The 27,500-nt window shown below is 55.6% G+C and overlaps 3 protein-coding genes across 3 annotated transcripts; 1 reads left to right on the top strand and 2 right to left on the bottom strand.

Annotated features, from left to right (window-relative positions):
- Positions 1 to 1,970: 1,970 nt before the first annotated feature.
- On the bottom strand, positions 1,971 to 7,466 carry Fstl3 (follistatin like 3). Its single transcript, XM_027419452.2, has 5 exons — positions 7,309 to 7,466; positions 5,970 to 6,155; positions 4,376 to 4,591; positions 3,194 to 3,421; positions 1,971 to 3,110 (listed from the first exon to the last, which is right to left on the bottom strand). The coding sequence occupies exons 1-5, from the start codon at positions 7,403 to 7,405 to the stop codon at positions 3,067 to 3,069; spliced, it is 771 nt and encodes a 256-aa protein (XP_027275253.1). The 5' UTR covers positions 7,406 to 7,466; the 3' UTR covers positions 1,971 to 3,066.
- An 8,944-nt stretch (positions 7,467 to 16,410) lies between these two features.
- Rnf126 (ring finger protein 126) lies at positions 16,411 to 24,316 on the top strand. Its single transcript, XM_027419453.2, has 9 exons — positions 16,411 to 16,575; positions 20,831 to 20,889; positions 20,988 to 21,051; positions 21,206 to 21,450; positions 21,907 to 21,975; positions 22,042 to 22,111; positions 22,453 to 22,546; positions 22,628 to 22,743; positions 23,631 to 24,316. The coding sequence occupies exons 1-9, from the start codon at positions 16,501 to 16,503 to the stop codon at positions 23,778 to 23,780; spliced, it is 942 nt and encodes a 313-aa protein (XP_027275254.1). The 5' UTR covers positions 16,411 to 16,500; the 3' UTR covers positions 23,781 to 24,316.
- Positions 24,317 to 25,932: 1,616 nt separating this feature from the next.
- Positions 25,933 to 27,358, bottom strand: Fgf22 (fibroblast growth factor 22). The gene is made up of 3 exons (XM_027419454.2): positions 27,268 to 27,358; positions 26,211 to 26,314; positions 25,933 to 26,130 (listed from the first exon to the last, which is right to left on the bottom strand). Exons 1-3 carry the CDS (start codon positions 27,356 to 27,358, stop codon positions 25,933 to 25,935), a joined length of 393 nt encoding a protein of 130 aa, XP_027275255.2.
- Positions 27,359 to 27,500: the final 142 nt, after the last annotated feature.

The raw sequence follows: 27,500 nt of genomic DNA, 5'->3' as shown, positions 1-27,500 counted from the left end.
TCCATCACCCCGAGGAGACTGGGAGTTACTGAGGGCTAAGGAGCAGGGCAAGCTGAGAGGTGAGGTGGGGGTGTCATTATCTCTGGCCCAGGACGGAGCCACCTGAAGGGCAGGAGGCGAAGGTCTGATGGTAGGTGCACCACAGCTGCTACTGATTGTTGACACAGTCTGTACTTTGTTGTCCCTGAGGGGACACTAAGATGGGAGCAGATGAGAGGAGCAGGAGGCACTCAGTCCAGCACTCCTCCCTCAGCTGAATGGCTCAGCTGTCCTGGGCCCTGCTGGGCAGCTATTGGGATTGTCACCGAGAGGTGCCAGGCCACCCTTGGCCAAGAAGCGTTGCCGTGTATCCGGCTGGGGCTTTGTGTCTGACTTTGAGGAGCCCCAACCAGGGCTGATGGAAGTCCAGGTACAATCCAGGTACCAGTGCCGGACCTGAGCATCTGAAACAGGCCCTGGCAGGGCCAGCTGAGTCCTGCATGCACCTGCAGCAGGGGCCGCCGGTGGTGTGGTTTCTGTTTGGTACGATGGCTTGCTGTATGGGGAAAGCAGGGTCCAGGTTGGACATGGGTACCTTTGAGGACTCAGTCCCACCAGTGTTTGCGTGAGTGGAGAAATGAGGAGCAGGAAGGTGAGGGGTGGCTGAGAGTCACACGGAATCCATTCATTTCTGTAGGCTGTGCTCTGCACAAACATGTTCTGGGCTGCTTTATATAAATATACGAAGCACATGTGATCTCGGAGCTTGGGCTCCTAAAAGCTGATTCTTCAGTGAGTTGGGGATTTTAGGGTGGCTCGGACACCAAAAACAGAGCCTAAGAGCAGAGCTCACCGGAAACCTCAGCTTTTGGGGAGGTGTGTCAGAGGGCTGCTGCACACAGCTGTGTTGCTCAAAGAGAACAGACCTGTCTGTGTCTGAAACTCCTCTGGGGACAGACACAAGGCCCCATAGCAACAGGTAACTTCAACTTCTTTTTCATTCTAGGCAAACTCTGGGGGACCCTTGGTATGTGGGAGCCGGGCCCACGGCCTTGTCTCCTTCTCAGGCCTCTAGTGTCTACACTCAAGTGTCCATGTTTGTGGCCTGGATGTGGGATGTGGTTTGGAGAAGTTCCTCCCCTGGTTCTGCTCTGTGAGGGATGTTTGAATCTCAGCCCCCTACTGGGGCAGAGATGAATGACAACCTGTGCCCATTGGCTCAGATTTGGAATATTCCATGGCTTGGCTGGAGAACCCTGAGAACTTGGGTCTTGGGCTGCAGCATCCATCCTGAATGAACAGTGGTACTGAAGGCTGGCTAACAAGATACATAGCTTGTGGCTTAATGTGTGGTTAATAAGGGGCCCCCCTTAACCCACACACTCACCCTCTAGGCCAAGACCCTTTCACAACTCTTTTTTTCTTTTTTCTTTTTTGGTTTCTCGAGACAGGGTTTCTCTGTGTAGCTTTGGAGGCTGTCCTGGCACCCGGGGCTTTTCACAAGTCTTACACATCCACTATGCCCCTCCTCCTGAGACCACCCACTCCCACACTGTAGGTGGCTCCAGGCCCTTTTCACCTGCTCTGTCCCCTTATGGATTGCTGACTAACCCCACTAACACATGGACAGGGAACTAATGTATACAGTGAGGACAAAATAAAAATAACAAAAACAACAAAAATGGTATCTCTCTGTTCCTGGAACTGAATCGCAGATTAGCCTGGCCTCCTGTGCTAAGGTTGCCTCAGCATATAAATTGTCTCATCAGTCATCATTCCTCCATTGAGTTCAAACCTTCACTCCTGAGCCATCTTGTCCCTGTACCTCTGGGACCCCAGAAGGGCCCACTTTTCTCCCTCGCCTCCACGCTTCCCAGGGACCCATGAACATGTGCCACATGTTTCCAGAAGCTTTCGTGGTTGGTTCCATGCTCCACCCTAGTCCACAGGCTCAGAGAGAAAAGGCAGATGGAGGCTGGTCACCATGGTGGTTTTTTTTTTTTTTTTTAACCATCTTTTATTTCTTTGGTGAGGCAGAAGCCCAGGCTGGGAGATGCTGCCTAGGCTGCCTGTTAAGGACACTTTTTGGGACATTATAAGAAAGGCACAGCTAAGGACTCAAGGGAGGATGACAGAAAAGACCCTGGAAACTCCTTGCCCACCAAATGGCCCTCTGTTTGTGGTCTAACATTTTGTCTTCCAAGTTTTTTAGAGGTAAGGTCTCATGTAGCCTAGGCTTGTCTTGAACTCACTGTACAAGTCAAGGATGACCTTGAACTCTTGATCCTCCTGCCTCTAAGGAGTGCGGGGGTGATAGGCATGTGCGAACATGTCTGTTGTATGCGGCGCTGGGGATGGAGCCCAGGGCCTGGTGCATGCTGGGCAAGCATTCTAACTACTAAATTACAGCTCTTCATTCTTTTTTGTCTCCTTGAAGGCACATGTGGGGGGATTTTCAGTAGCAGCTATCCAAGTGAAGGGTCATGCCCCCAACAGCACCTAGCTGGTGTTACCACCTGTTGCAGGGCTTGGTGGCGAATGGGCTGGCTGGAAACTGGGTAAAAGCTGATCTGGTATCCCCAGAACAGAGAAGTAGGCACAGGGTGACTCTGGGGTGCTGGTGTCCACAGGCTACCCTGGGCCTGCCAGTCAGTCAGGGTCCCACCTTAACTGGAGTGAGCAGGGAGGAAAGGAACCCAGTGTTTCTCTGGATTGGCCCTGACTGCCCCTGGTCTGAGGTTGGGAGGCCCTGTGTGAACAGCAGTTGAGGAGGACACACTACCCTTGCCTGTGCCCTGACACTCAACTCCAGTCTGGAAAAGCAGGCAGAGATCAAGGCAGAAGTCTCCATGAGGCTGCCCTCCCTAGGCAGCAGGTGTCTGGGGTCCTAACTTGATCCCAGTACCTGGTGATGGCACATACCAACTCTTATAAAATAAAATCTCCCTTCAGTCCTTGTGATACGTGCTCTGGATCCTAGAGGATCCGCAAGTGGTTCCAGGCCAGGTTTGGGGAATGTCCACGTGACATAAATTAGAATCTTTTCTGTGACAATAAATAAAATTAGGACGGCCCAGCTACTGCAGCTCACAGGAAGTTCTCTTCCTCCTCTGGTGGTACTTTTGGAGCACCTGCAGGGATGGAGGGAACAGGCAAGAGTGAGCGCATGAACCGCCCCTTGGTGAACCTATGCCCAGTGCCACCCGAGTCTCACCTGTGCAGATGCCCGGGTGGCGAACCCCAATGGAGCGGCCCAGGAAGCAGGTGGCCTGGCGCAGGTGACACGAGGAGATATAGGTAACGTTGTTGTTGCCACAGAGTTCCTGGCCGGGGCTGGAAGGCACCGGGCAGGGCGCGGCGCGACACACCACGCAGTGCGCGCTGCCAGTCTGGTCCACAACGCACGACTGGGGGCGCGGGCACACCACGTGAGCGCAGGACTCTACGGGCACCGGAGAGGGCGGTCAGGCGCTGGAGGGCGGCTCCTCCCCGTGAGCCCAGCTACCCTCAGACTAGGGCTCCACCTGAAAGCCCCGGTCTTGGACACGAACGCACGGCCATTCTTCAAAGCTGCCCTGGAACCCCGGCTCCAACCTGTCCAAGACCCCTCCCCGAGAAGGCACTCCCCACCCGGGCTCTATTAAGCCCCGCCCTGAAACGCGAGACCGCCCCCTCGCCTCTGTCAACCCCGCCCCCCACAACAGCCCCACCCACTCAGTCGTCAAACCTTGCCCCTTTCTACCAAGCTCCACCCATCAGGTGGCCTTCATGACCACACCCACGCGTCCCCTCCCAGCGCGTCACAAGCCCGGTCTCCGGCGCGTCGGCACTTGTGAGGGCACGCTGGCCTGCAGGGCCGTGCAACTATGTGCTGTGGCGCACAGCCCTGCCCCGGACACGCCCGAGAGATGGAGCTGTCCCGGGGCTCGAGCTCAGCCTCGGAAGCTGGCGACTTTGGCATGCACCTGACCCGATGCACAGGGTAGCACAGCCCGGCCCCTCCTTCAGACCCCGCCCCCTAGCGGTGGCCACCAGCCGTGTCCGCAGAGTGCGGCCGACACGGCACCGCCCCCACAGAGCCCAACTATCAACCTTCCGCCAGGATTTTGTTTGTGCAGGTCACGCCCCTCAAGGCCCAGCCCCCAAAGCAACCTAGGACCCGCCCCTTCCAGGCCAGGCCCTTTCGTGGGACCGTCTCTCCCCAGGCCTGGATACTTCAGGCTCCGCCCCTCCTGGTCACACCTCCCTCAGGCCCCACCCCTCAGGCTGCCCTACCTTTTCCCGGACCCGCATCTCTGGGTCCCGCGGGTCCCTCCCTGGCCTCATCTCCATAGCCCCGCCCCCAGGCCCAGCTTAATCGTCTCGGGCCCCGCCCCTCCGCGGCTACCGCCCTTACTTTGGCAGCGGCCTCGGTACATTACACGCAGGTCCGGGTGCCCGCGGCAGCGCGCGGCGCGCAGCTCGCACTCGTCCCGGTAGGTGGCGCCGTCAGAGCCGCAGACCTGCAAGCCCGCGGGAAGCCCCTCGCAGTCTGGTGCGCACTCACAGTGTGGACGGCCCCCCACCATGCGGCACGCCTTGCTGGGGCCGCACTCCACTCCATCGCAGGAATCTGGGGACAGAGAGCGCGCAGGTGGGGTTCCCACATGCTACTGGAACCTGGAACACCCTAGTGCCTTGACGTCCGTGCCTGTGCCTTGACGTCCCGCACGGAGGAGGGGTTCACTCCGCACATCCTCATGTCTCAGGGGGAGGCTTGGCTAGACGAAGTCTTGTCAACGTTGGGGTTTCCACCTCGCCCCACACTCTTTATTTTGTTCTTTTGAGGCGGGTCTCCTGTAGCCCAGGCTGGCCTTGAACTGATCCTCCTGCCTCTAGATCCCAAGTGCTGGGAATCCTGGCCTGCATCACTGCTCCTGGCCACGTGTCTCTTTTAATATGTTGTTTAGCCATCATTTTATAGATGGGGAGACTGAGGCTGTTACAGCTCTGAGTACAAGAGGACCTTCAAAACATCCTAGCTTGAGAACTTCATGCTAGACTCAGACTGAACATCCCTCCCTGTCCTCTCCCAGTTCTGCCTGTGGGTCCCACATTACAGAGTTAGCCTGGACACCCCCACAGGGCCCACCCACCCATGTATTGAAATCCAAGAACTAAAAGGGCAAATTCCCGGCCCGAGTACCGAGGGACAGACATAGGAGGCTGGAGAGGCAATCCTAGGCCCTCAGGCCCAGGCCAGGTGTTTCTGGATATCTGCCCTCTTCCCAGAAGTTAGGGGTGGGGTCTGCAGGAGGGGCATGTGGCAGTAGGCTTGGGACCACACAGGCAGGCTGATCTGACATTAATCCTATCCCAGAGGCCAGTTCAGGCTCCTGGGCTTGGCCTTCAGATCTACAGCCTAGGCTCCTCCTGGGTAAGCTGCTTGATGGCACCCCACCCTCCTAGAGACTGGCCCTAGCACCAGTGCACTCTTCCTTGTGGGTGTGGGCTTCTAATTGTCTCTCAATACCCTACATCTAATGCCATCTAATGCCCATTCTCTCCAAGTCCTTCCCCAGCACTTTTTCCAGGTCCTTGCTTGTTCGGCCATGACCACAGAGGGACCAGGGGTGCCCTGCAATCAATGCTGCCTCCTGTCTGGACTGTCACTCATATGTTCTCAGCAGGGATTTCAGGGGTGCACTTCTCAGACTAAAGTATAGATACCTCAGGTATACGGAACATGTAAAATTGGTGGTAGTCGGGGCTTCCTGTGGGTGACAATGGGGACAGTAACCTGGGTGTCCGGGCAGGATTTAAGGTTAAGTTCATCTCCACAAGGTGAGGCAGGGTGCAGGCTAGGGGCTCTACAAGAGGAGACCAGGGGACTTGAGCCTTTGCAAGCTGCAGCCCTGGGGTGCCTATGAGTGCTCTCTGAGGCCAGGGTCCCCTCCCCAGCCTCCTGTCCACTCTGCTTCTTGTCCACCATCAGGACCCCCACTCCTTACCTTTGCATGGGAGGCAGTGGACGAGGCCCAGGAAGCCCAGCAGGCTGATTTTATTGCCTGGGTGAGTGAAGTTGGACCAGGCTGTGTTGATGTTGTTCGTAGCACAGCACTCTTCCCGGCTGACATCTGTTTTCAACACCAGGCTGCAGGTGGCCTCTCTGTCCTGCTGGAGCCAGCACACACCACCTACATAGGGAAGAGGAGGAGGAGGGCGACTCCAGACCCCCATCACCACCTATGAGTTATCTTGTTAGCTTGTGTAGCAAACTCGTAACCAACACTCCAGGTCTAATGCTCCCTCCAATGGTGAGATGTCCATAGCCATCAGGGATGTCCTGTCTCCCACTCAGGAAGAAGGGACAGAAAGTCACAGTTATGGTCTTGACTCTGCTCTGTGGGGAGCCCTCCTCCTCTGAGCCGCACCCCAGTGCTCCACCACCAGCTCCTGCCCAGCGTCCGGGCCTGAGAACTGGCACCCTGCCCAGTCCCTTCAAATGCCAGGCACTCGGCATGTGAGGGTCTGTGGGCCTGCACTGGCTTCCCGCCTCTGCCCTCTGTCTAGACAGTGCCCAGGGCAGCCGAGCCCCCGGCCTGCAGCCCCCCCTCGCCTAACCCGCCTCTTACTCACTCCAACTGGGGAACATTCCCTCTGCGTGAGCTCACTCCCCTGGGATGGGACGGGGGACGCGGCCCTAGGGGAGGGGGCTCGGCTCCCTTGGAGGCCAGCAACTCTGAGGGGCGGGCGGGGTAAAGGCTGGAACGCAGAACCCTGGACTTTCTTCACCCTTAAATGGGGACAGCCGCATCCCCTGTATCGGAACTCTTCGTGCACAGGAGGCACTACTGACCGCCTTCCACAAACTGGGCTCCCGCAACTCAGCAAACACTTTTCAAAAAGGGAAACTGAGGCTAGAGCTCTCCCAGCCAGATGCAGGTTCACCATTCCAACAGAGACATTCCAGCTAAGGAATCCTGAAACCATCCACCCAGGTGGCATTAGCAGGTCCAGTCACCCAGAGATGTCTCTCTAAAAGAGATGTCTCTCAAAAGGAGCCACCTACAGTGTCACTTACGAGGTTCATGACCCCGAGCCTCAGTTTACCTATCCTGAAAACGGGGATGGAAAAAGTACCCACAAACTTTGGGTTCTATGGACTCATGGAAAAGCAGGCAAACAGTGAGAGCTTAATAAATAAATGCCAGCCGTCTCTTGAGAGTAGAGGAGGGGAGTACCCCACTCGCCCACCCAGACAGATCGCACCCCAGCCATCCCCCTGCCGCATTCCGCAGGCCACGTGGGTGGCCCGCTCGCCCGCCCCTTCCGCCTAGCCCCACTCACCGGGCGCGGAATCCCCCGAGCCCATCACGGCGCCCACGGATCCCACCTCCCAGACCAGGGCTCCCCAAAGCAGCGGCCACAGTGCCCCAGGACGCATGGCGAGTGTGGGGCAGCAGCGGGGATTCAGCGAGTGCGGGCGCCTCGGCCTATAAAAGCCCAAGGCGGGCGGGGCCGGCGGCGGGGCGGCGGGACGGACGTGTCCCCTAGGCGCAGGGCCCGGGCCTGCGCGGGGGTGGCCGCCGGGGACAGGCCCTGTCCCATCTGGGAACCAGACAATTGTCTAGGAGGAATAGTCCACAGTGGGGTCAAGTCACAAACTGTGGCCCCGGGGGCAGGTTCTGGGAGGTGACTAAGGTGGACACTTCCAGGTGTCTGTATTCCTTTGGGGTCTCCACCTGGAGTGTGTCTGGAAGTCTGGGCTGGGTATGACAATGAGTTGGCCATCTGGTTTCTGTGGCCTCTGGCCTGACCTTCACACTGACAAGCCTCCAAAGTGGCAAAGGGTGTCCCTGAGCTGCTGCTAGCTGTTTAAAGACGAGGCTGAAGCAGGAGGCTTGCGATGAGTTCCAGACTAGCTGAGGCTTCAGAGTGAGTCAAACTAGAGTTGCTGCGGTCAGCTTGGTGGGTAGAGGGCTCGCCCAGCATGCACGAGCTCCTGGATTCCATGGGCTCGACGGTGCACACCTGCCATCCCACCTGGCAGGCGGGAAGGCAGAGGACCAAGGAAGTCAAGGTCGTTCTCAGCTAAAAGAGGGAACGTCAGGCTATCCTGGGCGACCTGAGATCCTGTCTTAAAAAGGACAAACAAAACCCAGGGGTTAGAAGATGGATCAGGAGTTAAGACTGATTACTTTATAAACAGGGGAACCTGAGTTCAAAACTCTAGCACCCATGTAAAAAGCTGAGAGTGCGAGGCAAGAGGGCCTGTAGCCCCAGAACTGTGGGGAGTGGGGATAGGAGAGTCACTGGGGCTTGCTGGCTGACAGCATAGCTCCAACTTCAGTGAGAGACTGTTTCAAAGGACGAAGGCCAAGAGTGCTAAGCAGAACACCTGATCTCCTCCGGCCTCGGTGAGCACATGCGTGTACATGGACCCCCACACACCCAAGAGAGAAATCATCATGCAGAGGGGCACACCCCGGAATCCCAGCACTTAGAGGGTCACAAGTTGAAGTCCACACTGGTCTACCTAGACAGTCCAGACCAGGGAGAATCAGTCTCAAAACAGTCAGGATGGCTCATCAGCCAAGCGTGGTGGTGCACACCTGTAATCCCAGCACTCAGCAGGCAGAGGCGGAGGCAGGCGGATCTTTGTGAGTTCAAAGCTAGCCTGGGCTACAGAGTGAGTTCTAGGCTAGCTAGAGCTACATGGTGAAATCCTGCCTCAAAATAATCACAACAAAAGGATGACTCAAAGGTTAAAGGTGCTGCAGCCATGCCTGATGACTTGAGTTCCATCCCCAGGGTGCAGATACTCATCCTAGATGGAGTTCTGATTCCTCAAGTTGTCCTGACCCCTACACCTATGTCTGCCTGCCTGCCTGTCTGTCTGTCTGTCTGTCTGTCTGTCTGTCTGTCTCTCTCTCTCTTACACACACACACACACCCTGAAAAGAATTGGGTTACTCTTTCTCCTTTCCCTCCCAGGTAGAACACCCAGCTCTGGCATAGATAGACCATAGGTGCCATGGGATTCCCATGGTCTATGAGGGAATAGGTCTGGGGTGTTTTGTCCTCTGGAGCCTCAGGCTAGAGGGTCTGAGGGCTTCTCTCTTGAACCCAGAACCTCCCATCTGGGGGCCTCCAAAGCAGCTAGGTCACTCTTCCTTGAAATGCCCTTGGGTCCTATAGAGTCCCTTGTGGATTTGGGATAATTAGTGGACAAGCTGTGGTATTGGAGAATACCAATGACCAAGGCTAATCTAGAATTGTCCTAACCCAGCTCATGGTTTAGACAACAAAATACACAAATAAGGGCCTGGGGAGATGGCTCAGCAGTTAAGAGCATTGGTTGCTCTTCCAGAGAACTGTGGTTCAGTTCTCAGCACCCACATGGTGGCTTACAACTGTCTAACTCTAGCCGCAGAGGATCTGACGCCCTCTTCTGGCCTCTTCAGGAACTGTACACACACATGACAGGTGAAACACCATTCATATAAAATATTTTTAAAATACACAAACAAATTAATCTATAGCTAGAAAATATGGGGTGCTATAGGGAGCACTGGATTTCCCAAGATCACCCCCATCTTTACATCTACTCCAGACCCCTCCAGAACAGACAGTGAAGTCCCGGCAGATCCACCTACAGCAGAAGTCGACATTTTCCTCGCTATAGCTGTCCAGTGCCAGTGAGGGAGAATACTGACCTGGCCCTGGCTCCTGGCTGTCCCCCAAGGATGCTCCTAGGTTGGCGCAGGGTGCAGGACCCTGTGTTCTCACCAAGAGTTTGCAGGAGGGAGTCGGGGGTGGACAGCACTGACCTTGGCCGAGGCCTGACCCCTCATGCTAGGCTAATGTGGCCTGGGCAGGGTGAATCAAAGGACCATTGTGTAGTTGGCACAGGTTCAGGGCCCCTCTCTGTCCTGCTCCCACGTACTGGAAACCCATGGGTTCCCCAGGGACACCCTTGGCACAACTGTCCCCAGCTCAGCCTTCTATCTCCTGCTGCCCACTTCCTACCACCAAGCTCTGAGAGTCAGTTGTTCTAGGATCACGCCCCATGATCTCTGCTCAACTTCCCAGGTTTCTCTCTCACCCAGACCCAGGAGCACAGAGGAAATGACAGGCTTGCGACCCCTCGACCCCTGACAGCTAGACGAGCCTGGAGGGTGAAGCCACGCTTAAGACCAACAGAAGAGGTCATGGCTGGCTGAAGATAGATCTGTGTGTACGTGTTTGTGTGAGTGGCGACCAGAGGTCAGGGTCCCATACCTGATTGCTCTTCACCTTATATTTTGAAATGGGGTCTCTCAGTGACACTGGAAGTCACAATTCAGCTAGACTGGTTGGCCAGTGAGCCCCAGGGATGCTCCTGTGTCTGCCTCTCCAGCACTGGGTTATATCCACATACCCAGCCTTGTCCATGGGTGCCAAGAATCTCATCTCAGAACGCCATGGTTGAGTGCCAAGTGCTCTACTGCTAGGCCACATCCCCAGCTCTCATTTTATTTTTTTATTTTTTGACATACAGTCTTGTTCTGTAGCACAAGTTGGTCTGGGACTCCAGATCACTCTGCTACAACTAGGCACAAAGAGAGGATCTGTTGAGGCTTGAAAGACTGAATGTTTTTGCCTCAAGGCACACATAGGACAATGGCCTCTAGTTATCCAGGTCTCTAGACCAGAGCCTGGGGATCTGTCTCTTTCTCTAGTTACAAGAAGCCACCCAGCTAAGGACCTTCAAAGCTTGGCTGTGATGGCATGCACGCATCCATCCCTGACTAAGGCAGGAGGATGACAAGTTTTGGCTAGCCTGGGCTGTATGAAAAGACCCTGACCAAGAAACAAACAGGGCCAGTCAGGAGTTGTGGCACATACCTTTAATCTCTGTGATTTCAAGGCCAACCTGATCTACATAATAGAGTGGTCCAGGCCACACAGACAACAACAAAATCCACAAAACTAGACAAACAGAGCCTTAGCAATAGCTCAAATTTAGGAGTCACAAGAGCTCTAAGTTCCACCCCTGCACACCTGCAGACTAGCACTCAGGAAGTTGGTGCCAACGGCTCTCCCACCCCACCCTAGGAAGACTCTGGGAGTCCAAGGTCATCCACCACTATATTTTGAGTTCAAGGCAGCCTGGGCTACAGGAGACCTGCTCCCACATTTTCTGTTTTTTGAACTGGGCCTGGCCCACTCCTGTCTTGCTGGGTTGGAAAGCTGAGCTCATAGCTGCAGGCCACTCCTGCCAATGGCCAGAAGGAATCTAGCCAGGAAGAAGCAGTGCCAGTAAGGGGCCATATGTGCCTGCTATGGCATCAGAAGTCCTGGATTCATCCATGCCTGAACTCCTTCCCTGTAAGCTGAAGTCAGTAAATGGTAAGTTTCTGTAGCATTTCCAAAAGATTGCTTTGTATTGCATTTAAATGGAGTCTTTTTTTTTTTTTTTTTTTTTTTGTTTTTCGAGACAGGGTTTCTCTGTGTAGCTTTGGAGCCTATCCTGGCATTCACTCTGGAGACCAGGGTGGTCTCGAACTCACAGAGATCTGCCTGCCTCTGCCTCCCGAGTGCTGGGATTAAAGGCGGTGCCACCAACGCCCAGCTTAAATGGAGTCTTAAGGCACAAAGTGGCAGGTTCTTAGGACTCTAAGGAGTCATGTCCTGTGCTTGCTTCTGCTTCTGGGATGTGGGTTGTGGCTCTCTGCTGGACATTCCAGGCCCCACACTCTAGAGATAAGAACTTGAGGCCTTCCCCCTCCAGGGAAGAAGGATAAATGATGATCAGAACCAAGGCACAGCCTGAAGACTTCACAGTGGTTCTTCCTAGATGCATACCATGTATGGCTCCCTATAGCCAAAGGGCAAGTCCAGGTATACCTACCTAAGTTCTGGGTGTAAGCATTTCAACAGTTCAGATGGGATGGACTGGGATAAATTATGGCACTCGGGAGCTAAAGAATACGGAGTGTTACAGCTCAGATGGAAAGGTATTCTGGCACTCAGGAGCCAAGGAATACCACAGGTCACAGTAAGGATAGCAGCTTACTGCTTTGCTTCAGGGAGAGGCTTCCCTAGTGTATCAGTTCTGCTCCTGCAGGAGAGGGCTTCCCCAGCAAAGTTGGTACAGTTCCTGCCCCAGTCCTCCAGAGAGCTCAGTGTAACAACTTCACTTCATCAGGAAAGGTTTCCTCAGCGACAACTGTTACGGCCCTGCTCCACTTTGCCCCTCCCAGGGCTGTCTTTGCTCGGGTGAAAGAAGGTCTCACCCAAACCTCATTCAAGAGATTTACTGGGAGGGAAGAATCCAGGAGAGTAGCTGCCCTCTGCCAGGGTGGAAGAGGACAGCCGGGCAAGCTGAATACACCCAGGATTTATATAGGATTCTTAGGGGATGGAGTTTTTTCAGGGTGGGAATTGGTCAGATTTTAATCCCTGAGTTTAGGATGGTTAGATCTGCTCAGGGATTAGTTGGTTTTCTGCACAGGTTTAGGGTCAGATTTGGCTCTGGTTTCAGGGCCAAAGTGTGTGGTCGTGCCTCCCCCCCCCCCTTGCACACCACAGGGTTTCTCTGTGTAGCTTTGGAGCCTATCCTGCCACTTGATCTGTAGACCAGGCTGGCCTCGAACTCACAGAGATCCACCTACAGAGATCTGCCTGCCAAGTGCTGGGATTAAAGGCATGGGCCACCTAAGTGTGTTTCTTTCACTGGTCCTTTTTAGCCTTTTGGCTCTAGTTTTAGGTCCAGGGTGTATTTCTTTCATTGGCTCTGATTCCCGGGACAAAGTGTGTTTCTTTGGCACTGGTTTCAGGGTCAGGGTGAATTTCTTTGGTTCTGGTTGCAGGGTCAAAATGTGTTTCTTTGGCTCTGCTCGGAGTGTGTTTTTTTGGCTGGCCCCCTTTCCCTACACTGGGCCCTTACTGTTTGAATCCTCAGTTCTGCTCCTTCCCATAGCAACTCTCCTCTGATTGATAAGGAACCCAATCTTAAAACAAAAACAGGTTTATTTTAAATTATCTGCATGTGTGTAGCATGTTCATGCAGATACCTGCAGAGGCCAGAAGAGGGCGCCAGAACTCCTGGAGCGGAAGTTACAGGCAGCTGTGAGCAGCTTGCTGTGAGTGCGGGGAACTGAATTCAGGTCCTCTGCAAAAGCTGTATGTATTGTTAACCACTGAGCCATTTCTCCAGTCCAAGGGAAGCAGGCAGCTATGTCTATTACAGAGAGCAGGTCCTGTCCTTGGTGACAATGGTGAGTCCTTGTTAGTTGAAATGAGTCACAGTGTCATCGATCATCCCTCTTTCTAGTCATTGGGCAGCATGACCATGTGGCCAGCTCTGGCCAAGGACAGTATGGATGACTTCCAGGGGACAGAGTGTGGCCTCTTTGCTACAGTAACAAAGTTGCACACTTTTCCATTTTATTCCCTGACAGTTCTTAGGACAAATCTCACAGTCTTGCTGCACTGAAATCCAGTTTGTTTGGGCTCTTTTTTTTTTTTTTTTTTTTTTTTTTTCTGTTTTTCGAGACAGGGTTTCCCTGTGACTTTGGAGCCTATCCTGGCACTCCATCTCGTAGACCAGGCTGGTCTTGAACTCACAGAGATCTGCCTGCTTCTGCCTCTCGAGTGCTGGGATTAAAGGTGTGAGCCACCACCGCCCAGCATAGAGTAATTTTTTATTACACTGACTTATGTGTGAGTGTGCATGTCACAGTGCATGTGTCTGTGATGCACAGAGAACAACTTGCAGGCGTCAGCTCTCTCTTTTTACCAGGAGGGCTCTGATATTGAACACAGGCAGCATTTAATACACAGAACCATTTTACTGACCTCCATTTTGGCATCTTTTTGTTTTTCTAGCACTGAGGATTGAGCCCATGTAATGAATGCATGTGCTCTACCGCTGAGCCATGCCCTTGGCCCCTCACTGGGGAACTCTAGGCAGGGCTCCACCCCGACCACACCCCAACCCATCACTGGGAATTCCAGGCAGATGCTCCATTCTGAGCAGCTGGACTCAGTGTGCAGAGACTGAAGCCAGAGGCTAGGTAGAGATGGGTGAGGAGTCAGAGCCAGTGTACCACAGACAAGGCTTCTCTCAGAGAGCCTTTGGCCTTTTCTGGGAATGGGACATTCATCATATAGATAAGACAAGCTTAGGGAGGAAGTGTCTCTGCACATGACTGCTCAGGGACATACAGCTTGTATCTTGGGCTGATGAGGAGGCTGCCAAGCCCATGGTCTGCAAAAGGAAGAGACTCTTGCAATGAGGTTCACAGGCCCAGGCTCTGCTCCCCACCGTAGAACCTTGGAAATCTTCCCCTACAGGTGTCAAGGATCTACGCAGGAGCTTGTATCTCTTGTTGACCAGTGGACTGGACCTTGGGGTCATCAGAAGCCTCATGAGCGCTGGATATGGATGGTGCCCTCCTCCCCAATCTATTTTGCCAGTCACACAGACACCTGGTTACCAGCAAACCCCTGTAGGCCACAGCTCCCAGAGCTGCTGGGTCACATGAGCCTGATCACTGGATATGAACCTGGGTGGCCAGAGGCAACCAGGAGGCAAGTCTGCCATGGTTCTGAGAAAGGTTAAATGTATATGCCCAACATCAGACAGCAATGTCCTGACAGCAATGTCCACTGCTCAATAACTTTTATCAACTACCCCGAGCTGCCCCGTGGAGGGTATCTCCAATGAATGTAGTTGTGTTTACAAGACCCTGGGGTTGCGCTCAAGTCTCTGCAGGACCACCAGACTAGCTTCCATTGATGGGAGACATGCGCCCTCTGGTGGTCAATGCTGGAATGAATGGGAGTCGCGGACAGAAAGAAGGCTAGGTTTTTGCAAGAAGCCCAACTCAGCAACTCCTATCCTTTCCACAAAACTCTGGTTCCAATGCACCCTCCTTGCCCCAGGAAGCCCTTCTTGTGCCGTCAGACACATCCGAGGTTAGTCTAGAATCACATCCTCATGGGGCTGGTGTGTTTGTGTGCATTTCATAGATGCTGGATGAATGTTGAGTGAATAAGAAAATCAATACAGGAAATAGCTTCAGGAACATTCTGGGACTAGCTTAAAAGAAGACGCAGGTTCCATCTTGTCTTCAAGGGTCACGCAGAAACATGGGCTGCCTGAAAGCAGGAGGGTCCACCAGAAAATGGGTCCCTTAGCATCCGTATGTCGATCGTTTGTGGGACACCTGACGTGTGCCACCCGAACGTGATACTCGCTTCTCCATGGCGCCTTTACAACTTATCAGATGCACATAATGCTACAGAGCAGAGCTGTGGACACGGCGTGAGAGACTTGAACATGAGGAACAAGAAGGCGGCACTGAGGAGTCCGGGGGACCGTACACTCGGAGAGGCACAGACAGTGCCAGCAAATACCCAGAGGCGAGCTTGCCTGGTGGGCCAGATGAAGGCGAGGGCCCGCCCATCAGCCTCCTCCTGGGGTGCCAGGGCTCTCCCTAACCACCCGAGCGGCTGCCAAGGCGACCAAGCCCTGCCCCTCGAGTGATGGCTTCGCGGCTGTACCTGGCTTTCCGAGGGCTCTACACCCAATCCTGGTTGCCAGAGAAACTCAACCCTGCTGACTACAGCCCCGGTCCCGAGCCAGTCACCATCTCTCAGGCTCCGCCTCAAACGCCCATCCCGGTTGCCAAGGAGACGGCCACGCCGACGCAGACCGCGCAGCGAGCGCCTAAGCCCGCCTCCAACCCGCACAGCTTGCTGGCCCGGTTGCCAAGGAGACGGGCCCGCAAGCTTGAAGCTTTGCCTCAAGGCTTCACCCCAAGCTCCTAGGCTGTTTCCAGGACTGGTCCCCGCTCCGATCCTCGTTACCAAGGGAACCCGGCCCGCGCGCCCGCGCAGGCTCAGTCCGAAGACCCTCCGCTTTCCAGCCGCTTACGGCTGTACCCTTACCCCAGGTTGCCAAGGAGACAGCCGGGCAGTCCCTTGCTCGCTGCGGCTTCCATGAGGCCCCGGCCGGCCCTGGTTACCAAAAGAGTCCCCTCTCCACAGAGCTCCTGCACTCGCTGGCCCCCATCCCCGTCGTCTCCCTGCATCCGAAAATCGTTGTCAAGGAGACCGCCTTCTCGCCGTCCGGGAACTTCCGCTGTCTTCAAGCATGACTCCGCCCCTGTTCCGGTTACCAAGCCCCCCCCGGCTCCGCCCACTCCAGATAGGCTCCGCCCCAAGATGCTCTTCAGTCTTGACCACTCCCCCGCGACCGGTTGCCGAGGAGACTAGGTCTAGCCGGCAGACCCCGCCCCTCACGCTCGGCTGGGTCCCCGACTTCCGGCTGTACCTAGTTTGTCCTAGAGCGGCCACCGTCCTCCACGGGAATGACTTCCCCCCCCCCCGCAGCGCGTCGCCTGCGTTCCTCCGCGAGCCCCACGCCCGACGTGCGTGCCGTGCGTGCCATGCGTGAGCGTGCGCGGGCGCGTCGGCCGGCGAGGGAGCAGCAAACGGCCGGCGGCGGGCGCCGCGCGGGGGGCGGGCGACGCGGAGGCGGCGGTGGCCATGGCCGAGGCGTCGCCGCAGCCCGGACGGTACTTCTGTCACTGCTGCTCGGTGGAGATCGTGCCTCGCCTACCGGTGAGGTCCGGACGGGAGGGCGGCAGGGCTGTGCGCGCGAGGCGGTCTAGAGGGGAGCTGAGACCCGGCGGCGTGCGAGCAGCGTGGCGGGCGGGTCCCAGAGCCCGGGGTGGCGGCGGAGGCCCCCCGGGGGGACGTGGCGTTGGTCGGACCCCGTGGGGCTCCGAGGCTGAGCTCCGCGCCGGGGACGGTCGCCGAGCGCGTGGCCAGGACTCGGGGGCGCGCCGCGCGGCCTCGAGCGCCGCCCCGGGCCTCACAGCTGCGCCCAGAGGAGCTACGAGCCCCACGGCGCAGCCCGGGGGTCTGCGACAGTCGCACCGGAACCCCACCTGGTTGTTACAGGCCTCGTACTATTGCCTCAGTGTGGCTTTGGCCGGCTGCGCCCTCAGGGCCCCACCTGGGTCGTCCCCAAGCCTCCCGCTGCTTCCTGGTTACCATCTTTGGGTAGCTGTATCCCAAGGACCCCATCAGAGTTTCCCTAAGCCTCCTGCTGCTTCCAGGTTGCCTTGGGCATGTGTACCCCGAGAACTGTGCTTGGGTGTCCTGGGGCCTCCTGCATCCAGTTCAAGGTGGTTTTGGCCAGGTGCCTCCCAGGCTTCCTATAAGCCTATTGGGAGTGACTGACTAGTTCTGTTTCTGGTGTTCCTAGACCTCTCCTTTTCCCAGGGGAGGTCCATCTGGCCATTCCCTCGTGGGTAGCTCTTAGGATCCTAGGGCAGCACCCTCCCACCCCCCAGGCATCTCTTGTCTCATACCCAGGTTTGAGGCTCACTCTAGGAGGGTTCATTTCCCCGTACTTGTAGCCTGCCACTGCCTTCCCAGGCCAGGGAAAAGAAAAGTGAGGTGGGTCCTTGGAGGTGGTACCTGGTCTGGTGTAAGCCACACTGTTATTGTTAAGGTGGTGGAGTGATAATCTGGATCATGCATAGGCTGTCCAAGTGAAGGGCAGGTGTCGAGAGTTGGTATAGCTTCTTCTGGTCTCTCTACACACTACCCCCTGGGTAGTGACATTGGCATTCTTCAGGGAAATTTTAGCTTCAAGAACTCAGCTTGAAGCCGGGCAGTGGTGGCCCAGGCCTTTAATCCCAGCACTCTGGAGGCAGAGGCAGGCGGATCTCTGTGAGTTCGAGGCCAGCCTGGTCTCCAGAGGGAGTGCCAGGATAGGCTCCAAAGCTGCACAGAGAAACCCTGTCTCGGGGAAAAAAAAAAAAAAAAAAAAGAACTCAGCTTGACCAGGAGTGGTGGCTCATGCTTGTAATCCCAGCACTCAGAAGGCAGGGGCAAGTGGAGTTTAAGGCTAGCCTGGTCAACATAACAAGTCCCAGGACAACCAGAGCAACACCAGGAAACCCTGTCTAGAAACAACAAAAACAAAGATACAACAGCAAAAAGGTTGGAGGGAGAGTCGAATCTGGGGTGCCACACAAACCTAGGGTTATTTAGGTTATTTTGTTATTTTGCTTCTCTGTTTGCTGTGCCTCATTCCTGTCTCCTGAGCTCAGTCTTGTTTTTTTGTTGTTTGTTTGCTTTCCTATCCTCAATATCAGTGGACTGGGGACTATGTGGCCCCCTCAACATCCTTGTGACCTCTGGGAACAGAAGCCTGGGTCCCTTCTAGTAGATGGCCTGATTGAGGTGCACACTTCTTTGTTGCTTTTCCTCACTGGGGCCAGAACAGCACCAGGTACTGGCCCTGTGGCTTTGAACAAGGAGGAACCTGACCTCTGACTGCCACTGTACCTGGCAAGGGCTCTCCTGTAAGTCCCAGTGACCCAGCCTGGTCTTTGCTCTTCAGGGTTTGTAGGCCAGCCAGGGAGTGACAAGTGGCATGTGTGGTTTCTGTATGAGCAGCTAGCATGCTAAGGGGAGCTGGGTCAGGTCTGTGGGTTCAGTGGGATTTGGCATGGTCTCCATTCCAGGATGGGCCACTCAGAGGGGACTTTGTCCTGTATGCAGTTGTAGTGACAGCTGTCACTCCAGATACCTGAGCTGGATGCTAGAGACACCAACTTCAGTAGTGGCACCTTCACAGGCCCTGGGTTGCCCCATTGCAGCTCTGGTCTGGAGTCAGACAGAGGCCACTTTTTAGCTGTGGCCCTGAGCCAGGCACTCTGTCATCAGCTGTCCAGTGTGATGCCCATCCCAGACAAGTGAGCAGTACCCCAGGTCTCTCTAATGCTATGGCTCTCAGCCTTCCTGGCACTGTGACCCTTTAATATAGTTCCTCATGTTGTGGTGATTCTCAACCATAAATTTATTTTCATTGCTGCTTCATAACTGTGCTACTGTTATGAATTGTAATGTAAATATTTGATATTCACGATATCATTCCACTCCCAAAGGTATCACGTCTCACAGGTTGAGAACCGCTTCGCTAATGGGTAATCTCTGTCAATGCCTGTAGGCTGTGGCTGCCAGGCTGTGGCAGAGCTTCAGGGTGCTGGGAAGATAGCTTGCTTGGCTGGGAACGTGTCAGCAAGAAGCAGATGAGTTGGCTAGAACCAAAGGCTGTGGGCAGTGCGTGCTCAGACTTGATCCTCTTCAGGGTGTGTTTGTGGAGCCCATGTGACGAACAGGTGTGGACCTAGGGTGTCCGTGGGCAGACACCTGTAGCCTGGCTTCTCACTTCAAGTGCTCACTGCCTCATGGGTCAAGGGAAGCAGATGAGGGGAGCCAGTGCCTGCTTGCTGCATGTGTGAACACAAGGCCTAGCATGGGATGGAACCTGAGAGAACCTGGCTTGGGTCTGGGGCAGAGCCACTCCTACAGAGTCCCAGGAATGGTGGAGGCGCTGAGCCTTCCTGGTGGGAGACCAGAGGGCATGACCATGTGCTAAATGAGGTGCTGCATGGACTTTGGGACAGGCCGTGGCTGGCTGCATCTAGGGATGTGGGACACACGGGTACCCAAGGATGATGCTTCTACACGAGGAGCCACCGGCAGGGTTTTGGGTCTGTGGCTCCTGTGCCTCCAGCCCCATCAGTTCAGAAGCTGCCTATCCTCTGAAGACCAGGGGCTGCAGGCCAGTGACACCCTGGCCAAAGATGCCTTCAATTTGTCTCCCAACCTTCCCTGTGGCACTCAGAGTAGTCCTTGAGAATGTACTACAGGGGTCACCTGAGCATAGGGTCCTCACTGGGAGCATCGAGACAGCTGCTCCCAGGAGCAGAGTAACAGGACCAGACAAGGCAGAGTGGCCTCTGCTGGGTGACTCTTGGTACCAGCTACTGTGAAAGGGGAGCAGGTACCTACTTGGGAGAGAGAGATTTGGCAGTGGATCCAAGCAGACCCCAACTGTTCCCCTGTGCTGCCGCTAGTGAGGGTTGGCGGGATGTGGAAGTTGAGGAAGGGTGCACCAAACCATGTGTGTGCTAATGCTGTATTGTGCCAGTGAAGGGATACTGGTCAGACTCTGGCCCTGCCAATAGTGCCACCACCCAGCTCTGGTGAGGCCTGGGTCTGCTGGCTGTCTCAGGTCAGAGTCATGCTGGTGTTGCCCTGGTGACTAGTGGGCATGTCCCTTCACATGTTCATGGCAGTGCATTCAGCTACGGAGGTGTGTCTGCAGGGGTGGTAAGCAGGCCTCACATGTCAAATTGCCAAGTGGGCCACCCTCCCTACCTGTTCTACTTTTGTCCAACAGTTTGCAAACTGCCTTTGGCTGGAGCAGGACAGCATGGCATGTGCTTTGTGAAGCCCAGTGGTCAGACCTGCGGCTGTCTTTGATTTAGGGTTCATTCTGTCAGTGAGAGGTTGTGGCTGACTGCCTGTACCACTGCCTTAACCCTCAACAGCTGTGGCCTTGTGGGAAGTGTGTTCTGCACTTGTTGGGGCTTCCTGTGTGTGGTAGTGTCCCCAGAGGTACCTTGGCCTCTGGGTCTGTGGATTCTGGCCCCAGAAGCACAAATGTGGCTTTCAGTTGGTCTTGGGGAAGGCATTGCCTGGTGTTCAGGCTTTTCCTCTTGCTGTCCCTACATGGGTCCCTAGCTGTCCCTGCCCCACCATTGTGTGTCTGCAGAAGGTACTGCAGGTTCTGTCATTGTGGGGTACACACTGTGTCTTGTCTTGGCTGGAACTGGGAGGTCACTGGAGGAATCCAGGCTTGGGGAAGACTTGGCAGGGTTCTGGAGTTGCTAAGGCTGATGGAGAAGGCCATTACTGTCCTCGTTACCCTGTGTGCCTCAGGCGCAGACTAGATGAGACTGCCACACATGTCTTGGGATGGATAGCCATACTGACCCTACCTCTCCCACAGGATTACATCTGCCCAAGGTGCGAGTCTGGCTTCATCGAGGAGCTTCCAGAAGAGACCAGGTAGTGATCAGGGCTGGGGGGCTGCCATAACCTTGGCACCCTGCCCTGAGGACCTAGCAGGGGCTTCAGCTGCAGGTGACAGGCTCTTTTTCTCTCAGGAACACAGAAAATGGCTCTGCCCCCTCCACAGCCCCCACCGACCAGAACCGGCAGCCATTTGAAGTGAGTCGGGGTCCCTGGTCCCCAGGTCTTCCCCTGTCCTACAGGAGGTCACACCCAACCCATACTTAAGTGGTACTTTTCCTAGCCCTGACAGTTGTCTCCCATCTGTTGACTGACTGTGGTCCATGGAGGCCTCATTGCATCCTCTCCACAGAGTGTGGACCAGCACCTGTTTACGCTGCCGCAAGGGTACAGCCAGTTTGCTTTCGGCATCTTTGACGATAGCTTTGAGATTCCCACGTTCCCTCCTGGGGCACAGGCCGATGATGGCAGGGACCCTGAGAGCCGACGGGAGAGAGAACACCAGTCTAGGCATCGGTATGGGGCCCGGCAGCCCCGTGCTCGCCTTACTGCCCGGCGGGCCACTGGCCGGCATGAAGGTGTTCCCACGCTGGAAGGGTAAGTAGGCCAGGGTAGGTGGTGAGGGCCTCAGTGCCATAGTAGAACATAGAGACATGGGAGGCAGGCACACTCCACTGACTCCGAGTCTGCAGGCTTCCTTAGGAGCCTCACATGGCTACCTGTGGGGCCATCTAGCCACTTCTCTCCTTAGACGGGGCCCAAGGAGCCCGGGTCACCCATGGGAGCTGAGCACTGCTTCCCCAACTTCCTGTGGAAATAGAATAGGCTGGGGTCCATGCCCTTATTGCCATGTCCCATGGCCTCTGGCTACTTGAGTCCCTGTGACAGTTTGCACCAATTGCCGGCCCCCACCCACCCCACCCCCACCCCCGCATGTGACAGAAGAGATCACACCAGTTGAAGGCTACCTGCCGGGGCTTCAGAGCAAACCTCTATGTTGTGATGAGGTAGTGCTGGCCACTGCAGGCCCCTGTGACACCATCTCTTCCACAGGATCATCCAGCAGCTCGTGAATGGTATCATCTCCCCGGCCGCTGTACCCAGCCTGGGCCTTGGTCCCTGGTGAGTAGGGGACGGGTGCCCGGCCCCTTCCACCCTGCGCCCCCTGACCCGGCCTCTCCCCCCCAGGGGCGTCCTGCACTCGAACCCAATGGACTACGCCTGGGGGGCCAACGGCCTGGACGCCATCATCACACAGGTACAACTAGCTACTCAGCATCTATGGGGGGCCAGGAGGCCAGCCTAGTAAGGCAGATGGGATGCAGGCTCTGCAGCACCGGAGGCCCCTGCATCCTGCCCTCAGGCATCAGACAGCTCAGTGGTTGGTCCCTTCTTTCCTTCCTCTTGAAGGTTATCTGTTGGCCTGGGAAGGACAGTGGCCTGTCCAGAGCTGTACGCCTCAGATGGCCCAGAGGTTTAATAGGTTGGGTGTATCTTGCTGGTTGCAACCTTGCAGAGCTGGGCAGGTGGAGACTCCCCAACCCCTGCCGCCCCATTGAGAGCCATGTCCCCCTCAGGTCACTGCTCCTTGTCTTTCAGCTCCTGAATCAGTTTGAGAACACGGGCCCCCCACCTGCAGACAAGGAGAAGATTCAGGCCCTCCCTACGGTCCCCGTCACAGAGGAGCACGTGGGTATGCTCACGGGGTGGTGGACAGAGTCCCCAGGGACCTCCCTTCTGTGGCATGACTCTCAGTGGCCTGCTTCCTCTGCAGGCTCAGGGCTGGAGTGCCCCGTGTGCAAAGACGACTACGCGCTGGGTGAGAGTGTGCGGCAGTTGCCCTGTAACCACCTGTTCCATGACAGCTGCATTGTGCCCTGGCTAGAGCAGGTGACTCTGCCCTGCCCACCAACCTAGACCCAGCTCTGACCTTAACCCTAATCTGCTTGCCTGCCAATCAGAAACCTTGTGCTCATCCTGACCACAACCCTAACACTAGTCATGACTTACCTGACTGTCCCTTCCTTCCCTGAACTCCAAGCCTGCCTTTGTCATGCCTGTCTCCAGCTGTGACCCCGACTCTTACTTGTGCCCTGAGGCTGACCTCTCGCTAGCCCTGGCTTCACTCTACCCCAACCCAGATCCAGAAAAATTCCTGGGTCAGACTATGTGTTAGCATTGGCATCGGCATTGACTCTGACTTTGCTGCTGTGCCCGTCTGCCACCTAACCTGGACCCCAGACTCTAATTCTAACCCTGATCATGGCTCTGACCGCAACCCTGATGTTAACCTAGGCCCTGGGGACTGGAGAGATGGCTGGGATCACTGGCTGCTCCTCCGGGGGTCCTGAGTTCAATTCCCAGCAATTACATGATGGCTCACAACCATCTGTTATGAGATCTAGTGCCCTCTTTTGGCCTGCAGGCAGACATGCAGGCAGAGCACTGTATATATAATAAATAAATCTTTTAAAAAAACTAGGGACTCTTTGCTTCCTGATTGAGGAAGCCATGAGAAACTGCGTTAAAATAAATCTTCCTTCCTTAAAAAAGAAAAAAAACTGGCGTTGGTGGCGCACGCCTTTAATCCCAGCACTTGGGAGGCAGAAGCAGGCAGATCTCTGTGAGTTCGAGACCATCCTGGCCTACAAGAACTAGTTCCAGGGCAGCCTCCAAAAGCCACAGAGAAACCCCATCTTGAAAAACCAAAAAAAGCAAAAAACACTAGGCCCTGACCCACCCCTCCCTCTCTCTAACTCTTCCTCTGTTCTCTCAAGCATGACAGCTGCCCTGTCTGCCGCAAGAGCCTCACTGGACAGAACACGGCCACCAATCCCCCAGGCCTAACTGGGGTGGCCTTCTCCTCATCCTCATCCTCATCCTCGTCCAGCTCGCCCAGCAACGAGAATGCCACAAGCAACTCCTGAGTCCCACCTGGCCACCCATCCACCCACCCCCGGGGCTCGGTCATCCCACTCGCCCCAGGTGCCCTAGCACCGCCATGGCCGTGGACTAGAGGTGCTGCCCCATGGTGGCCAGCAGCACCTGGCGGGCCCCAGGCTGCGACAGGCTCGGACTTGGCCATGGCCGCTCCTGTTTGGAGGCAAGCACCTGGGCCCCATGTCCCCAGCAGGCGCCTCCAGTCCGTCTTTAACCTCACCCTCCAAATGTTCAACGGCAGAAGGGTTTTTATGATTTTAAATTATTACTGCTTTGAAATAAATGGACGTTTGAGCCACGTGCGGCCATGCATGATCTGTGGAGGCAGCAGAACTGTCGCCAGACCCAGCCCGCCACATGCCCTGGGAGGCCGGCCCAGCACCCAGCCAGTGCCGGCCTCGGGACCACGAGGGTGACCAGCAGACCCAGGAACAAACTGCTCCAGCAGACTTTTTTTTTTTTTTTTAAGGGAAATGTGTGTTATCTGGAAAGCTATTTAAAATACACCTACTCAAAAAGCAGAGCCCATGGCTTGGCGTCTTCCTTCAGCCAGGGTGTTCATGACTCACGTGGGGGCAGCTCACAGGGTGGGTTTGTGCTTTGGGTGAAAGCCTGAGGAGACCCAGGCCTTGGCAGTGTTGAGCAGGAGGGGATTTCAACTGTCTTCAGGGCACTTGGGTGGGAAGCCATCCAGTACAGGCCCTGCATGTGGTGGCCTTGAGGTGGGGCCTGTGACCAGGGGCCCTGCAGTCTCATCCACATACTGCTTGCCTGCCTTTGCTGGGAGTGATGGACTCACAGCATCTATAAGGGCTCACCCAAAGCCACGCCAGCACTGTCCTGGGTAAGCAGGTCCCCAGCCCTCCTCTCCTAAGCGTCCATGAGGGAGACTCGGAGCAGTCAGCTTTCAGCAACAGTGTGACCTGCCTACTCTGTTCTCATGTTTAGGACCTGAAGAGCCTCAAGAACCATGTTTACTTCAGCCCTGGCACTGCTGGTGTGTCAGCCGATTGGCCTTTGGTTGCCCTCTACTCTGCCATGGTCTGGGGTACAAGTCTTGTCTTTCTCAGGTCAGTGGTGCTTAGATGACAAAGCTGCCAGCCACATCCCACCCTGACGGCCTGAGAGCAGAAAGGATGCCACCTACAGGTACCATGCAGACCGACATTCCCCGGAAATGCTGGCATGGCAGGCACCCTTGGCTGTGCCTGCCAAGGACTAGAGTGTCCATTCTGAAAGCTGTCGGCACAGTGCATGTGTCCTGCCTGTGACCAGCAGCCATGCTCACCAAGGCTTAAGACATTTATTGTTGATGTTTCTGGGACAGAAGCTGACACTGGCGTCTCCAGGCTGTGATCTAAGTGACTTTCCCAGTGACTCCAGGGAACACAGGCAGTGAGCCCATCTAGTATTCAGAGGTCCCATGTCAGCCCCGAATGGTGGTACACACCTTTAACCCATCACTTGGGAGGTAGAGGCAGGTGGATCTCTGAGTTTTGAGGCCAGCTGGCCTACAGAGTGAGTTCCAGGACAGCCAGGAATATGTAGAGACAGTCTCAAAAAAAGTGTGTATCTTTTTATGTGTATGGGAAGCAGAGTATGTACACATGTGTAAGGTGCCTGCAGAGGCCAGAAAAGGGAGTTGGGTCCTCTAGAGTGGATAATACAGGTGATTGTGAGTGGCCTCATGTGGGAAAACTAAACTCAGTCCCCCTGAAAGACCAAGAAGTGCTCTTAGCTCCAGCTCCTACTCTGATCACATGGGACAATAGGTCTGTGTCACTATTAACACCCTCCTGGGCCATGCTGTCCCCAACATGTCTACTCTCCCCGGGCTTTCCCTGTCTTACTTTCTCATCCACCTGGTATGTCCCCACCTTGAAACCTCTCCATGCTGTGCCCAGAGCATATCAGGCTAAGCCTGGCAGTTCCCTCACCGCCAAACTAGATGGATGGAAACTGTCAGTTCTGTGTATCCCCTGAGAGTTGGCCATGCCTGGCACACAGCAGGCACCAGGCTTGTGACATAAGGAAGGGCATGTGTGGGCCAGGATCTCTGGCCTAAGCTCCTTGCTGCCCAATTCCAGATCTTCCAGGCCTTTTCTGCTGCCCATGCCTCCTTAACCACCATCAAGCCCTTCAAGACGAGACCAGCACTGGCAGGAAGTGTGTGGATAGTTGGTGCCGCCGTGTCCGCCTGCCTTGCCGGGGAATGCCCTGGCCATCCAGTGCCAGGAACATAGGTCGGCCGTGGTGCCGCCAGCGTCGTGAAGCGTATGTGTTGTAGCCGTTCTCCTCAATGCGCTCCCAGAACCTACAGTCCACAGAATAGACCCGCTGCAGTGCGGGCATGTGAGGTTGGCTGTCTGCCCCACCAGCCATTACCACCCAATGGCTGCCCGCTGCCCATCACTCACCGACCCGTAGAGGCGGCCTCTGCGATTCATGGCCACATAGAAGCCTGAGTATACAGCCTTGATCACCACAGTACCCACACGGACAGAGCGGATCTCAACAATACCTGAGGGGCCGAAAGAGGACAGTCAGGCGGCAGCCACGTTGAGCTTCCAAGTCTCATCACTGTGTCTCCAACTCCAGCTGGCCTGGATCTTGGAGACCAGGATTCCACAACCAACACGGAGCTTCCCTGGATGAAGAGGACTCTGTTCACAACCACCAGGAGCTAGCCAAAAAACCCCTGGGGAGTCAGGCCATCATCAACACAGGCATACTTGGGCACCAGCTGTATGCCTGCTGCTTCATAGAGCCTATACAACCCTGGGTGGGGGATGCCAACTGTACCTACTTCTAGAAGGGAAACTGAGGCCCAGGATTGGAAGAGCCAGCTCTGGACTCATCTGTCTGTTCCATCCTTCGTGAATGGCCCTGGCAAGCCCTGTCAGAGCCTCAGCTGTCCTCCAGGAACCGGTTCTGGAAGGTGAATCCTACCACAGGCCTCTAGGCCCTCTCCAGAATCTTGAGAGCCCACACTAGGTACATCAGCCACACCATTCTTCCCTGTCCCCTAGAGAATGAGTGCATTTGCTCCACTCCAGGCCCTTGACAGTGGGCCATCTTGGTTATCGTTACATCCTCGTAGCCTCCACCACACGGTAACTACTACGTTCGTTAAGGAGGGAAGAACTATCACCTAACACCCCCATCACTATCTAGGTGGATCTAAATCTCAGAAATACTGAAGGGCCCAGGTCACTCAGCAGGGCCTCTTCCCCAGCCTGGGGCCACCCTGCCTGGCTATGCTACCACGGATGGACCTGCCCAGCCAGTCCCCTGTCATAGCCCTCGTCCTGTGTGGCCTAATGAGGGCCTTGGAACCCAGATGAAAGCCACTGGGATGGGCAGTGCCCTGTCACCTGCCCAGGGCTGAGCTCCAACCTTCCCAGGAACTCCTGCCAGACTTGAGCACCAGAGGAGCTGGCTGTGGCCTCCGCATCACCCCAGCTTCCTTCTCACCGTGGCCTTTCCTCTTGCCACATACATGCCACAAGCACTCATCGAAGGCCTTCTGAGTGCAAGGCACGGTTCTGTCCGGACCCAGCTCCATTCCTGGTCTCTTAGCAAGACCCTGCGATTAGGGCATCCCTCTTACCTCATTTATCAAATAGGGGTGTCTGGGAACAGCGAATCCCAATTCAGGCAGGTCGCAATCCCAGGAGCGGGATTCCTGCCTCGTGGTCCCAGTGGAC

The sequence above is a fragment of the Cricetulus griseus genome, chromosome 5, assembly GCF_003668045.3.
Source record: "Cricetulus griseus strain 17A/GY chromosome 5, alternate assembly CriGri-PICRH-1.0, whole genome shotgun sequence".
Classification (NCBI taxonomy): Eukaryota; Metazoa; Chordata; class Mammalia; order Rodentia; family Cricetidae; genus Cricetulus; species Cricetulus griseus.
This window is presented reverse-complemented; position numbering and strand designations above follow the sequence as displayed.

Excerpts from the sequence above, each read along its gene's own strand:
- Fstl3 (XM_027419452.2), bottom strand. The coding sequence starts at position 7,405 with ATGCGTCCTGGGGCACTGTGGCCGCTGCTTTGGGGAGCCCTGGTCTGG. Across the intron at positions 4,592-5,969 it reads CCACTGCCTCCCATGCAAAG|ATTCCTGCGATGGAGTGGAG; the intron begins GTAAGGAGTGGG and ends CTCTGTCCCCAG. Across the intron at positions 3,422-4,375 it reads GTACCGAGGCCGCTGCCAAA|AGTCCTGCGCTCACGTGGTG; the intron begins GTAAGGGCGGTA and ends CGGTGCCCGTAG.
- Rnf126 (XM_027419453.2), top strand. The coding sequence starts at position 16,501 with ATGGCCGAGGCGTCGCCGCAGCCCGGACGGTACTTCTGTCACTGCTGC. Across the intron at positions 21,976-22,041 it reads AGCCTGGGCCTTGGTCCCTG|GGGCGTCCTGCACTCGAACC; the intron begins GTGAGTAGGGGA and ends TCTCCCCCCCAG. Across the intron at positions 22,112-22,452 it reads TGGACGCCATCATCACACAG|CTCCTGAATCAGTTTGAGAA; the intron begins GTACAACTAGCT and ends CTTGTCTTTCAG.
- Fgf22 (XM_027419454.2), bottom strand. The coding sequence starts at position 27,358 with ATGGAGCTGGGTCCGGACAGAACCGTGCCTTGCACTCAGAAGGCCTTC. Across the intron at positions 26,315-27,267 it reads TGGCAAGAGGAAAGGCCACG|GTATTGTTGAGATCCGCTCT; the intron begins GTGAGAAGGAAG and ends TCGGCCCCTCAG. Across the intron at positions 26,131-26,210 it reads GAGGCCGCCTCTACGGGTCG|CGGGTCTATTCTGTGGACTG; the intron begins GTGAGTGATGGG and ends CCCGCACTGCAG.